Genomic DNA, 16,284 nt, shown 5'->3' on the forward strand with positions numbered 1-16,284 from the left:
AAAAAATCAACTCTGCACGCGCTCCCCTCTCACGTTGTTGTTTGTTAAGTTCACATAGTGACGTCAAAAAAACCGTCAGCCACATCGAACCGAAAATCTGCGGCGATAAACATTCCAAGTAGAGGTATGGATTCCCAAGTCGTGTTATCTGACCCGACAAAATAGTTATAATAAATCAGATATTATACCATCCGCAATAGGACTTGTTTTTATAGCTCATTCGTCACGAAATACGTAGAAGTTCAGTTCAGTTTAGTTTATGGTTAAAAATAGGGTGCCTGGTCGAATTTAATCTTTTGTCAAAACAAGAAGGTCATGTTACTTTATAGAAAGGACTATTACATTCAAATATTATCAGATCAGTTGATACGGATCAAAATGCCAACCAGAGTTTAAACCCGAAACTAAACTGAATTAATTGTAAACACATAGACAGCAGGTGAGCAGATTTCAAATGCTTCACAGTAATCGATTTTACTTATTCCCAAAGTAAATTCCTTTCCAAATTTTAATCCCAGTTAATTTGGATTTACTTTGCACAAGATGTATAAGTCAGATAACTGCTCGGTTAACTGAATCTGGTCAGAATTATGGCAGATCAGTTCAGTAACTTTTGATAAGGGAATCAGATACAATTTGAGACTAGACTGGGTGAAAGAGTATAGAATATTAACCTGGCTCTCGGAACCATGACTTCTTGGCAATATCTATGAAGATGTTTTATTGAAGGGCCTATTAACCTGATCAGTTGGCCGTTGAAAGCACTAACTTTTAGACAATAGTGAGCGCCCAAATATATGTAGGAATTATAACTTAAAATTATCGAAATACATAAGGTTCATTCCGTATATTTTAAAGTAATTATATATAGAAAATTCTGAGAGGGGTCCGACGTTCGTACAAATTCCGTACACTCTAGAGAAAAATGATTTTTTAAATCAACTTGAAAATCCCAAAATCAGGGCGAAAATCAGTTTCAAAATCTCGAAATCAGCTTAAAAAACCACAAATCAACACGATAAGTGAGCTCCGAAAGCTCCGAAATCTCAAAATCTGTTTGATTTCTAAAAGAACTTTGAAATTCAAAATCCCACACGCAAAATTTGCTCAATTCTAGCCACGTGGTAAATATATTTATTGTGGGTGTGTTACCTTTTTAGATTTTTATTAGTTGCATTTAACCAAATATGCTAAATATATAGCATTTAGGAAAAATAGGAATATATCTAAAAATATAGACTACTTTTTCAAAATTATAGCATATATAATAAAATCCTATTTCATTTACTGATTTATGCATTTAAAAATCAAATCTATAATTAGTGAAATAAATCTTTGAATTTTACTTAAAAAAAAACTATTTAACCATTTTATCACAAAAACAGTAGCTAACCAGTTGTTAAGGGGGAAGAATACAGTAAAAGCCTCTTTTTCGTTCAAGCTGAACGTTTCTGTTTTAACAATCACATAATTGAATTATATTTTTCTTATTAGGCTGAACCTTCCTCTAGTGCTTAAAATAATTTTGATAATTCTAATATTAATAGTTAACGAGATATAAGGTCCTAACTAAAGGGTAGTTTGGGCGCTTGCCCAACTTGTTTAGCTCCGGGGGTCCGAATTAAAACGTAATAACTTAATTACTTTTAAATTTAAAATTGTCAAAATTATTTTAGGCACTAAATAAGAGGCTGTTCTACACTTAAATATTCATTTTATAAGTTAAAACACAAAATTAAAAGAGTTCAGCTTGAAATAGCGCGAAAGTAGACAATGGCCACAGTAGTCTTCCCCGTTAACAATCACTAGAATGACTTTATATAGGAATTTATCCAATAGCTAAATCTATAAATTTTACTGAGTGGCGGGATTTGAAATGGTCAAAATATCAAAATTATAGCATTTTATATGACTTTTTGGGGATTTTGCTAAAAATATAGAATGTTATAGGACATTTTAGAAAATATAGGATTTTATAGGAATTATAGGACCTATGGGGGCCCTGATAATATGAAAAATATATTTTGAGGCGAATGCTCAGGATATCGGATCTGAAGTTTAAAGTTAAACTAGCTGACGGAAGTAAACGTTTTTTAATCACAGTTCATAAACGCGAAATAATTAGAAGTAAAACTAAATATAATTAGGCTTAGTCAAGCATTCTATTCGACACTTTGTCTTCCTAGCGCCGACAAAAAAGATGTCTAAACAAATAAGGCGTGCTTAGTTGTCGCTTTTCAAACAAACAAACGTAGGTTGACTACTGACTAACGGAGGGGTGTTTTATGACTTCAGTACCACACAAAGACAATCTCTGCCGAGGAGTTAATTGGCCAGCGGACAGCCCTTTCCCAAACAAAATGGGGGGTATACAAATTAGGTCGCACTCGCTCGTTATTCTGGCATTTTAACGCCTGTTTCAACGAGCAATTCCCAATTAAATAAGACTTCGAGGGACACGGTCACGTCGGGGTACCCTGGGTCACCACGGACAAGCTCCAAATATTTATAGCAAAACAGCGAATTATCTTGACGATAATATAGTCGGGTTTCTAGAAAAATAGACGAAAGATTTTTGGGGAAACTTAAATATAGGAGGTGTGGTACCACTCAGTTCAATTATTTTGAAATAGATCCAGGCACATACGGGGAAATTGAGATAAACTACATTTAAATATTAAGATACATGATACGTTAATATTAATATTATATTATAGTAGTATTGGGAAAACAAGGAATTTAACACGATAAACGTACTGTGAAATAGGAACCCAAATGTTGAATATAGGATCCAAATAGGGGCCAATGTAAAATGAGATTATATAAAGATCTAAAGTATCCCAAAAAATTAATTACCACTAACTTATAACTGATATGTATCGATACGCCTCAGTTTGGACATTTTAGGGCTCCCAGCGATTTTTATAATATTATAGGAATTATGGGAAATTTCATCGAAAATATAGGAATTTATAGGAACATTTTTAGCCAAAAAATAGGAATTTATAGAAACATTTTAGCCAAAAATAGGAATTTATAGGAACAATTTTAGCTAAAAATAGGAATTTATAGGAACATTTTAGCCAAAATAGGAATTTATAGGAACAATTTTGAGAATAGGAATTTATAGGAACAATTTTGAGAATAGGAAATTATAGGAACAATTTTGAGAATAGGAAATTATAGGAACAATTTTGAGAATAGGAAATTATAGGAACAATTTTGAGAATAGGAAATTATAGGAACAATTTTGAGAATAGGAAATTATAGGAACAATTTTGAGAATAGGAAATTATAGGAACAATTTTGAGAATAGGAAATTATAGGAACAATTTTGAGAATAGGAAATTATAGGAACAATTTTGAGAATAGGAAATTATAGGAACAATTTTGAGAAAATAGGAAATTATAGGAACAATTTTGAGAATAGGAATTTATAGGAACAATTTTGAGAATAGGAAATTATAGGAACAATTTTGAGAATAGGAATTTATAGGAACAATTTTGAGAATAGGAAATTATAGGAACAATTTTGAGAATAGGAAATTATAGGAACAATTTTGAGAATAGGAAATTATAGGAACAATTTTGAGAATAGGAAATTATAGGAACAATTTTGAGAATAGGAAATTATAGGAACAATTTTGAGAATAGGAAATTATAGGAACAATTTTGAGAAAATAGGAAATTATAGGAGCATATTGAAATTATAGGAATTTATAGGAATTATAGGAACTCTGGGAGCCCTGACATTTTTATAGAATTATAAAAGTATTTTAAACCGAATGGGTTTTCCAGCTGATTTATTGGAAATAAGGCACTTCAAGGACCAAATCTCGATTTTAGAGGAAGTAAGGGACCTTGGCGGAATAGACTTTTAGATATTCTAGGGCCTTGCTATCATCGAGTTCCAATCGTACGCTCAAAACAATGGTTGACCGATTTAAATCTATTTGATTAAAATCAAGTTTTAAATTAAGTGATTTATTTTTTAATAAAAATCATTGATCTAAATCACACCATTTATTATTATATTATATAAATTATTCTTAAAAAATTGAATTAATTACGTAAAAATCAATAAAATAAAAAAAAGTGATTGATTTGATTTTTAATATAAAAGTCAAAAAAGTGCCAACCCTGTTAAAAACTATACATTAGTACTCAATAGTTTGGGTAGTTTTTTAAATCCGGTGTTAGCTTTATTGTAATATGTTATAACTAATAAACTATTGAATCTCAAATTGCCAGTTTAAACACAAAATTATAAGTGTAGTTTTCTTCTACTGGAATAAGGCAAAGGTTTACAACCTTTAATACTCCTACAATCTAGAAGTAAAAAATTTATAGCCAGATATTCCAACAGTAGACCGGTTTCGCAGTTTCGCACGTCAGTACCGTCTACAATCTCACAAATTTGTTTTCTAAATATTTTATTTTTTTTCGTCTAATATTTGACTAAGAAATTATATAATAATTTAACTCGTTTCGGTTACAAAAATAAAATACAAATATTTTAATAATTCCTACACTTCCTCAATTGGTAAAAAAAAGATTTTTTTGGCTAGTCTAGGTGGTCAAAACTATCCACTAAATATAACTGGGAAAAAATTCGATGGGCTAAAATAAGTGGAATACTGCGCGTGACAGGATATGGAAATAAAGTTTTCGAATATCCTCGTCTTACGGCGATTCTCTGATCAGTCGAAGGTTTTCTCGAAATCGGTTATTTATGGGCATAATTACGCTTTAAACCAGAAAAAAACAAGGTGTCGCGTTTGAAAGGTCACCTTGCCGACAAAAATACAGGAGGGTTGTCTGATTTAAATCAAGTTATTTAAAGAAAAGATTGATTTAATTGAAGTTATTTAAAGAAAAGGTTGATTTAATTCAAGTTATTTAAAGAAAAGGATGATTTAAATCAAGTTATTTAAAGAAAAGGATGATTTAAATCAAGTTATTTAAAGAAAAGGATGATTTAAATCAAGTTATTTAAAGAAAAGGATGATTTAAATCAAGTTATTTAAAGAAAAGGTTGATTTAATTGAAGTTAAAGAAAAGGATGATTTAATTGAAGTTATTTAAAGAAAAGGTTGAACTAAATAAAGTTATTTAGAGAAAAGGTTGATTTAATATAAGTTATTTAAAGAAAAGGTTGAACTAAATCAAGTTATTTAAAGAAAAGGTTGATTTAAATCAAGTTATTTAAAGAAAAGATTGATTTAATTGAAGTTATTTAAAGAAAAGGATGATTTAATTGAAGTTAAAGAAAAGGATGATTTAATTGAAGTTATTTAAAGAAAAGGTTGAACTAAATAAAGTTATTTAGAGAAAAGGTTGATTTAATATAAGTTATTTAAAGAAAAGGTTGAACTAAATCAAGTTATTTAAAGAAAAGGTTGATTTAAATCAAGTTATTTAAAGAAAAGATTGATTTAATTGAAGTTATTTAAAGAAAAGGATGATTTAATTGAAGTTAAAGAAAAGGATGATTTAATTGAAGTTAAAGAAAAGGATGATTTAATTGAAGTTATTTAAAGAAAAGGTTGAACTAAATAAAGTTATTTAGAGAAAAGGTTGATTTAATATAAGTTATTTAAAGAAAAGGTTGAACTAAATCAAGTTATTTAAAGAAAAGGTTGATTTAAATCAAGTTATTTAAAGAAAAGATTGATTTAATTGAAGTTATTTAAAGAAAAGGATGATTTAAATCAAGTTATTTAAAGAAAAGGATGATTTAAATCAAGTTATTTAAAGAAAAGGATGATTTAAATCAAGTTATTTAAAGAAAAGGATGATTTAAATCAAGTTATTTAAAGAAAAGGTTGATTTAATTGAAGTTAAAGAAAAGGATGATTTAATTGAAGTTATTTAAAGAAAAGGTTGAACTAAATAAAGTTATTTAGAGAAAAGGTTGATTTAATATAAGTTATTTAAAGAAAAGGTTGAACTAAATCAAGTTATTTAAAGAAAAGGTTGATTTAAATCAAGTTATTTAAAGAAAAGATTGATTTAATTGAAGTTATTTAAAGAAAAGGATGATTTAATTGAAGTTAAAGAAAAGGATGATTTAATTGAAGTTAAAGAAAAGGATGATTTAATTGAAGTTATTTAAAGAAAAGGTTGAACTAAATAAAGTTATTTAGAGAAAAGGTTGATTTAATATAAGTTATTTAAAGAAAAGGTTGAACTAAATCAAGTTATTTAAAGAAAAGGTTGATTTAAATCAAGTTATTTAAAGAAAAGATTGATTTAATTGAAGTTATTTAAAGAAAAGGATGATTTAATTGAAATTATTTAAAGAAAAGGATGATTTAATTGAAATTATTTAAAGAAAAGGATGATTTAATTGAAATTATTTAAAGAAAAGGTTGAACTAAATAAAGTTATTTAAAGAAAAGGTTCATTTAAATAAAGTTATTTAGAGAAAAGGTTGATTTAAATTAAGTTGGTTTAAGAAAAGGTTTATTTAAATTAATTTAGTAAATTTTTTGATTTAAATCAAGTTAAAGAAAAGGTTCATTTAAATATTATACTTTATGTATTTACAAAAATGTGCAAAGTAGGTTCTGTAGCGATTTCAATTCAGATCAAACTAAGTTACAAGTACCAATTAGAATTAATTATTATTTAATTTATAGTTTATGTTACCGCTGCACGAAAATTATCAATTAATAAGAAACGGGGCGTATAAAATGTTAAAAAAAAATCAATTAAAATTCATTTTAAATCAGAAAATTATTAAAGCTACTTGCGCATAAATTAATAGTTATTTTGTGGCCCTTTTGTAGGGCTGTTGATTTTAATTTATTTTTTAATGGATTGAAATTGATAAATAATAAAACTTTTTTAAAACCAACTGTAATTATTGCGCATTTCTTTTTCTATGGAACCCTAAATTGTCCACCGAATTCTGGCGGAACCCTAAATTGTCCACCGAATTCTGGCGGAACCCTAAATTGTCCACCGAATTCTGGCGGAACCCTAAATTGTCCACCGAATTCTGGCGGAACCCTAAATTGTCCACCGAATTCTGGCGGAACCCTAAATTGTCCACCGAATTCTGGCGGAACCCTAAATTGTCCACCGAATTCTGGCGGAACCCTAAATTGTCCACCGAATTCTGGCGGAACCCTAAATTGTCCACCGAATTCTGGCGGAACCCTAAATTGTCCACCGAATTCTGGCGGAACCCTAAATTGTCCACCGAATTCTGGCGGAACCCTAAATTGTCCACCGAATTCTGGCGGAACCCTAAATTGTCCACCTAATTCTGGCGGAACCCTAAATTATCCACCTAATTCTGGCTAATATTAACTCTGTCAGTGTAAAACTTAACTAACAATATTTCCACCTTTTGGGAACCGCTGTCCTAAATAATAATTTGGTGCACAATAAACACAGTTGGTTTTTAAAAAAGATTTATTATTTATCAATTTCCATCAATCAAAAAAATAAATTAAAATCAACAGCCCTACAAAATAATCGGGTGAATGTTATAAACAAAACATTGTAATAGACAGACGACAACATTGACAAAACGAACGAATGTCCGACACCGCCAAGCCCCGCATTAGCCACGAGCTCGAGGCTCTTAAGTCTAGCAAAAATTCCACTGAAAAATGTCTGCTTGCGGTTTTGGCGAAGTCGGTAGTTCTACGCCACTATTTTAGGGACGTTACATTTTGGCAAATGATACGCGACTGGCTTATTTCCTGCAAAATCGTGAATATATTATGGGTGGGGTCCAACATTCGATAGTCGGAGTCGGTAAAGCGGCTACCAGAAAACCTATTAGTATCCGTGAAAACTCAATTGTCGGAGAGCCGTTTTCAGTCGCTATTAAAAAACACTCCGCTCGTAAAAGTACAAAATTTAAATTTGTACGTGATTTGATTTCTACTAACGGCGAGCCGTACATAAATTACCTTCAACTGACCAATAGCTGATTTAGAGCTTTTTTCCATCATTAATGGTCGTAATATAAGTCAATAGAACCATCTCAGGGTTGCCACAAAATTTTCAGATTCAAATTCCCTGACTATTCCCCGTTTTCCCTGACCATTTTAAGAGATTTTCCCTGACTTATTAAAGCCAAAATTTTTCTTTTATATTTTACTTTTATCAGAAGTTAATAAATTTGATGGACTTATATTTCAGTAAAAAGGTTATTGCAATGTTGAAAAAATTAGCCAAACATTCATGGAAATAAATGATAATCGTGGAATTTGTCATACATCTAGAGTTAAATTACCTTCAAAAAGTGCCAAGATAAAATTTAATTCCCTGACTTTTCCCTGAATTTTTACCAATTCTTAAAATTCCCTGACATTTAACTGACTTTTTAGGCCCATTTTTAAATTCCCTGACTTTTCCCTGACGCGTGGCAACCCTGCATCTTAAAATACCTAGCTAATACGGTCAAGCCATTCACAAAGACAATATTGGGCTACTGCCAGTAGGACTCGTAACCGTGACTATTCTATGGTTTTAAAAGTTCGGCACATGTTCAGTCCATTTTGTCAGGAACCCATAGCTCTACTTGGAATTCTTATCGCGGCAGATTTTCATCTCGATGTGGCTGACGGTTTTTTTGACGTCACTATGTTAAATTAACAAACAATTATGTGAGAGGGGAGCGCGCGCAGAGGGTATTTTTTCTCTCGTAGGCGGGGCCAAAGCCGTCAGAGTGATCTTACCATACGCGATACGCCAGGATAAGCATTCCAAGCAGAGATATGGATTTCTGATTTTGGTTGTTATTTTCAAGAATGTATTTATACAACCCGCAGGTATAATAGTCGAATACTCGTCGGCAGAGTGACCACAGGAGACCCTCTAATTGTTTATAGGAAAAATAGGAAATTCATAGTCATAAAAACTTGCTTAGGTTAACGGTAATAGTTTGTGTAGGGAGCTGATGGCTCGATCTCGTGGCATGCAGGGCTTGCCACCACCCTCCTACGCATTATAACCCGGCCACCTGAATTAAGGCTTCAAAAGTCGCATGATGACTTAGGCCTAAGGTGGTGCCTTGGGTATTAGCCTAGCTAGCTGATTATTATTTTATAGGAAATTTCAGTGAATTTATAGGAATAATTTTAATAAAGATAAAACCAATGCTTTTAAAGCAACTTTGCTTTAATAATAATAATATTACCACGAAAAACATATCGAAATATAGGAAATTCTCAAATTATAGGAAGTTATAGGAAGAACATATTAATATAGTATAAAATATAGGTGGTCACCCTGCCGCGGACGAGAGTGTGGCAGAAAGGAAATACGTCACTGGCACTCGCTTCAATGGCGTTGGGAGACTAAGTTTTAGGCGAGGGGCTAACCACTCTTTGAAAATCTGTACACCGATTACCAATGAGTACAGCCTTTGGTAGTGCTAAATCTGTACTCATTTACGTAATCATTTTAGTGCAGTCAAAGTTACAGGGTTGTACACCGATTACGGGGAGTGGTTAGCCCCTCGGTTTTAGGGTATCAATCAGATACCTTGCTGATTTGTTTGGTTATTTCCAGCAACGCTAAAATTCGTTTCAACATGGTCATTTAAATATAAATAAATCCATTATTGGTATTTTGGTTGATTGTATATAGCATTTTTATTAAAGGAATATAATAATAATAATAATCAGCTAGGCTAATACCCAAGGCACTACCTAAGTCATCAAGCGACTTTCAAAGCCATTAATTCAGGTGGCCAGGTTACAATGCGTAGGAGGGTGGTGGAAAGCCCTTCATGCCACGCGAGTCAACAGCTCCCTACACTTAACTATTACCGTTAACCTCGACAAGTTTTTATGGAATGGGGAAACCGAAGAGCTCGGGGGAAAACCCTTGAAACCAGTGGGGAGAGAACTTGCAAACTCAACGCAGAAGGAGTTTATTCGCTGGGATCGAACCCGGCTCCTCTCGCTGCGAGGCGAAAGTGCTAACCACTACGCCAGCCCGCTCACGATAAGATATCGTTATTTAACTGCATATAATGGTTTATTCAAATATTTAACGGATATATTAGTAAGGTTACGCTCTAGTATCTAGTTATGTAACCAAGTATCTGGGATCCTCCCTGGTTCCAGAAAATTCTTCCGCACTCACTGGATAATTTACAAAAAGGTTTGGTTGAAAGCGATTATTTCGAACGCTGTCGTGGTTTTTAACTGAGAAAAATTCCAATCTATCCCTTCCATATGAAAGATTTACTTTCATGAGCAAAATTGGTAGTCAACCCTTTCCAAATGCAAGATTTGCTTTTACGAGCAAAATTCGTATCCATCCTCTACAAATGCACGATTTGCTTTCATGAGCAACACCCAAACCTGCAAAATGCAAGATTTGCTTTTACGAGCAAAATTCGTATCCATCCTTTACAAATGCACGATTTGCTTTCATGAGCAAAATTCGTATCCATCCCTTTACAAATGCACGACTTGCTTTCATGAGCAAAATTCGTATCCATCCTTTACAAATGCACGATTTGCTTTCATGAGCAAAATTCGTATCCATCCTTTACAAATGCACGATTTGCTTTCATGAGCAAAATTCATATCCATCCCTTTACAAATGCACGACTTGCTTTCATGAGCAACACCCAAACCTGCAAAATGCAAGATTTGCTTTTACGAGCAAAATTCGTGTCCATAAGCAACATTAGTACAGAAACCTTTCTTTCCAAAGGCAAGCTTCGCTTTCATGAGCGACATTCGTACCCATCCCTTTCCAAAGGAAAGATTTGCCTTACCTAACCCATCAGTCTAAGCAACTCTAAAGCAAGATTTAATTCATAAAAATGAATATTAATCGGAGAATACTGACCATTTCGAGAACTTGTTCGAGGGGTTGGGCATTTTTGACCATGTCCTCGGTGACGCCGAATTCATTGCGACACTCTTCGGAGATGAGATTCTCGTTGACATCAGAGCCACGCGGCTTTACCGGATATGACTGAACAGCGACTACCTGTTCGACAAAAAAGACAAAACATCCTCTTTTAGACAATCCACGATACCATTCCAATCGTACTATTCATATCTGCTTCTAAGGATGTACCCGTACATCTGATAATATAAACATGGCCGATTGCGTAAGTCTATATTTCCGGTTTAGTATTTATATCAGCGCGTTCGCTGTTATTCGATTAAAATGATTGCTAATCGGTTAATCGATATACTTTCACCCGCCTCTAGTTTCAAGGGTTGTCGGATTTAAATACGCTTTCAAATGTGCGATTTAAATGACATGACGCTTTCAAAAGTGCGATTTAAATGACATGACGCTTTCAAAAGTGCGATTTAAATGACATGACGCTTTCAAATGTGCGATTTAAATGACATGACGCTTTCAAATGTGCGATTTAAATGACATTACGCTTTCAAATGTGCGATTTAAATGACATGACGCTTTCAAATGTGCGATTTAAATGACATGACGCTTTCAAAAGTGCGATTTAAATGACATTACGCTTTCAAATGTGCGATTTAAATGACATTACGCTTTCAAATGTGCGATTTAAATGACATGACGCTTTCAAATGTGCGATTTAAATGACATTACGCTTTCAAATGTGCGATTTAAATGACATTACGCTTTCAAATGTGCGATTTAAATGACATTACGCTTTCAAATGTGCGATTTAAATGACATGACGCTTTCAAAAGTGCGATTTAAATGACATTACGCTTTCAAATGTGCGATTTAAATGACATTACGCTTTCAAATGTGCGATTTAAATGACATGACGCTTTCAAATGTGCGATTTAAATGACATGACGCTTTCAAAAGTGCGATTTAAATGACATTACGCTTTCAAATGTGCGATTTAAATGACATTACGCTTTCAAATGTGCGATTTAAATGACATTACGCTTTCAAATGTGCGATTTAAATGACATTACGCTTTCAAATGTGCGATTTAAATGACATTACGCTTTCAAATGTGCGATTTAAATGACATTACGCTTTCAAATGTGCGATTTAAATGACATTACGCTTTCAAAAGTGCGATTTAAATGACATGACGCTTTCAAAAGTGCGATTTAAATGACATGACGCTTTCAAATGTGCGATTTAAATGACATGACGCTTTCAAAAGTGCGATTTAAATGACATGACGCTTTCAAATGTGCGATTTAAATGACATTACGCTTTCAAATGTGCGATTTAAATGACATGACGCTTTCAAATGTGCGATTTAAATGACATGACGCTTTCAAAAGTGCGATTTAAATGACATTACGCTTTCAAATGTGCGATTTAAATGACATTACGCTTTCAAATGTGCGATTTAAATGACATTACGCTTTCAAATGTGCGATTTAAATGACATTACGCTTTCAAATGTGCGATTTAAATGACATTACGCTTTCAAATGTGCGATTTAAATGACATTACGCTTTCAAATGTGCGATTTAAATGACATTACGCTTTCAAATGTGCGATTTAAATGACATTACGCTTTCAAAAGTGCGATTTAAATGACATGACGCTTTCAAATGTGCGATTTAAATGACATGACGCTTTCAAATGTGCGATTTAAATGACATGACGCTTTCAAAAGTGCGATTTAAATGACATGACGCTTTCAAATGTGCGATTTAAATGACATTACGCTTTCAAATGTGCGATTTAAATGACATGACGCTTTCAAATGTGCGATTTAAATGACATGACGCTTTCAAAAGTGCGATTTAAATGACATGACGCTTTCAAATGTGCGATTTAAATGACATTACGCTTTCAAATGTGCGATTTAAATGACATTACGCTTTCAAATGTGCGATTTAAATGACATTACGCTTTCAAATGTGCGATTTAAATGACATGACGCTTTCAAAAGTGCGATTTAAATGACATTACGCTTTCAAATGTGCGATTTAAATGACATTACGCTTTCAAATGTGCGATTTAAATGACATGACGCTTTCAAATGTGCGATTTAAATGACATTACGCTTTCAAATGTGCGATTTAAATGACATGACGCTTTCAAATGTGCGATTTAAATGACATGACGCTTTCAAAAGTGCGATTTAAATGACATTACGCTTTCAAATGTGCGATTTAAATGACATTACGCTTTCAAATGTGCGATTTAAATGACATGGCGCTTTCAAAAGTGCGATTTAAATGACATGGCGCTTTCAAAAGTGCGATTTAAATGACATTACGCTTTCAAATGTGCGATTTAAATGACATTACGCTTTCAAATGTGCGATTTAAATGACATGACGCTTTCAAATGTGCGATTTAAATGACATGACGCTTTCAAAAGTGCGATTTAAATGACATGACGCTTTCAAATGTGCGATTTAAATGACATGACGCTTTCAAAAGTGCGATTTAAATGACATTACGCTTTCAAAAGTGCGATTTAAATGACATTACGCTTTCAAATGTGCGATTTAAATGACATTACGCTTTCAAATGTGCGATTTAAATGACATTACGCTTTCAAATGTGCGATTTAAATGACATTACGCTTTCAAATGTGCGATTTAAATGACATTACGCTTTCAAATGTGCGATTTAAATGACATTACGCTTTCAAATGTGCGATTTAAATGACATTACGCTTTCAAATGTGCGATTTAAATGACATTACGCTTTCAAAAGTGCGATTTAAATGACATTACGCTTTCAAATGTGCGATTTAAATGACATTACGCTTTCAAAAGTGCGATTTAAATGACATTACGCTTTCAAATGTGCGATTTAAATGACATTACGCTTTCAAATGTGCGATTTAAATGACATTACGCTTTCAAAAGTGCGATTTAAATGACATGGCGCTTTCAAAAGTGCGATTTAAATGACATGGCGCTTTCAAAAGTGCGATTTAAATGACATGGCGCTTTCAAAAGTGCGATTTAAATGACATGGCGCTTTCAAAAGTGCGATTTAAATGACATGGCGCTTTCAAAAGTGCGATTTAAATGACATGGCGCTTTCAAAAGTGCGATTTAAATGACATGACGCTTTCAAAAGTGCGATTTAAATGACATGACGCTTTCAAATGTGCGATTTAAATGACATGACGCTTTCAAATGTGCGATTTAAATGACATTACGCTTTCAAAAGTGCGATTTAAATGACATTACGCTTTCAAAAGTGCGATTTAAATGACATTACGCTTTCAAAAGTGCGATTTAAATGACATTACGCTTTCAAATGTGCGATTTAAATGACATTACGCTTTCAAAAGTGCGATTTAAATGACATTACGCTTTCAAAAGTGCGATTTAAATGACATTACGCTTTCAAAAGTGCGATTTAAATAACATTACGCTTTCAAATGTGCGATTTAAATGACATTACGCTTTCAAAAGTGCGATTTAAATGACATTACGCTTTCAAAAGTGCGATTTAAATAACATTACGCTTTCAAATGTGCGATTTAAATGACATTACGCTTTCAAATGTGCGATTTAAATGACATTACGCTTTCAAATGTGCTATTTAAATGACATGGCGCTTTCAAAAGTGCGATTTAAATGACATGGCGCTTTCAAAAGTGCGATTTAAATGACATTACGCTTTCAAAAGTGCGATTTAAATGACATTACGCTTTCAAAAGTGCGATTTAAATAACATTACGCTTTCAAATGTGCGATTTAAATGACATTACGCTTTCAAAAGTGCGATTTAAATGACATTACGCTTTCAAAAGTGCGATTTAAATAACATTACGCTTTCAAATGTGCGATTTAAATGACATTACGCTTTCAAATGTGCGATTTAAATGACATTACGCTTTCAAATGTGCTATTTAAATGACATGGCGCTTTCAAAAGTGCGATTTAAATGACATGGCGCTTTCAAAAGTGCGATTTAAATGACATGGCGCTTTCAAAAGTGCGATTTAAATGACATGGCGCTTTCAAAAGTGCGATTTAAATGACATGGCGCTTTCAAAAGTGCGATTTAAATGACATGGCGCTTTCAAATGTGCGATTTAAATGACATGGCGCTTTCAAATGTGCGATTTAAATGACATGGCGCTTTCAAAAGTGCGATTTAAATAACATTACGCTTTCAAATGTGCGATTTAAATGACATTACGCTTTCAAAAGTGCGATTTAAATGACATTACGCTTTCAAAAGTGCGATTTAAATGACATTACGCTTTCAAATGTGCGATTTAAATGACATTACGCTTTCAAATGTGCGATTTAAATGACATGGCGCTTTCAAATGTGCGATTTAAATGACATGGCGCTTTCAAATGTGCGATTTAAATGACATGGCGCTTTCAAATGTGCGATTTAAATGACATTACGCTTTCAAATGTGCGATTTAAATGACATTACGCTTTCAAAAGTGCGATTTAAATGACATTACGCTTTCAAAAGTGCGATTTAAATGACATTACGCTTTCAAAAGTGCGATTTAAATGACATTACGCTTTCAAAAGTGCGATTTAAATGACATTACGCTTTCAAAAGTGCGATTTAAATGACATTACGCTTTCAAAAGTGCGATTTAAATGACATTACGCTTTCAAAAGTGCGATTTAAATGACATTACGCTTTCAAAAGTGCGATTTAAATGACATTACGCTTTCAAATGTGCGATTTAAATGACATTACGCTTTCAAATGTGCGATTTAAATGACATTACGCTTTCGAATGTGCGATTTAAATGACATTTAAATAATAAAAATTAAGTTTTTAAATCAGTGATTTAAAGGTAATTTTGTTTTTCAATCTTTCATTTAAAATATAATTGTTTTAAATCATTGATTTAAATCGCCAGGTATATATCAGTTTCTGTAGCAATGCCAATTCAAAGCAAAATTTAATTACTTATTGAAATTTAGATCAGATCAATTTCAATTTCGTTTCACGCAAACTATTAATCAATTTGTCATGAATAGAGGAAAAACGTTTTTACAAATCAATTAAAGCTATTAAATAAAATAAATAAAAAAAATTAATTTTATTTTAATCGCAAAATATCCACACCATTTCCACCAGGGGAAGTGATACCTAGGACTAGTTTTTCTTCAACGGGAAATTGAAGTTACACCGGATACGTGTTCAAAATGACGGTCATGGCTTAAAGGGTATTTTAAATTTAGATAAATAACGTAAAATGCCGATATAAAAAAATGTACGTAAATTTTATCTTCCCAGAAGAAAATATGGTCGGGCAATAAATAATAATTTTGACACTAATTATACTAATTAAACGTATTAAAAGGATACGTCTTAAATAGAGTTTCTCAAATTTTGTTTTTCCTCGCCAATATCAAAGGAGGGAATCCGGGTTGGAT

The 16,284-nt window shown here is 32.6% G+C and overlaps 1 protein-coding gene across 5 annotated transcripts in view; it reads right to left on the reverse strand.

The window, feature by feature from the left end:
* The window catches only part of fus (epithelial splicing regulatory protein fusilli), an 84,548-nt gene that overhangs the window by 47,008 nt on the left and 21,256 nt on the right, over positions 1–16,284 (reverse strand). For all 5 annotated transcript variants that reach the window (XM_090176773.1, XM_090176772.1, XM_090176774.1 and 2 more), the window contains exon 3: positions 10,831–10,974. In XM_090176773.1, coding sequence (XP_090032899.1) covers positions 10,831–10,974 — 144 coding nt within the window. The remainder of the gene's footprint in view (positions 1–10,830; positions 10,975–16,284) is intronic.

Source organism: Leiobunum rupestre, chromosome 5, assembly GCF_980474605.1.
Source record: "Leiobunum rupestre chromosome 5, qqLeiRupe1.1.hap1, whole genome shotgun sequence".
NCBI classification, from domain to species: Eukaryota; Metazoa; Arthropoda; class Arachnida; order Opiliones; family Sclerosomatidae; genus Leiobunum; species Leiobunum rupestre.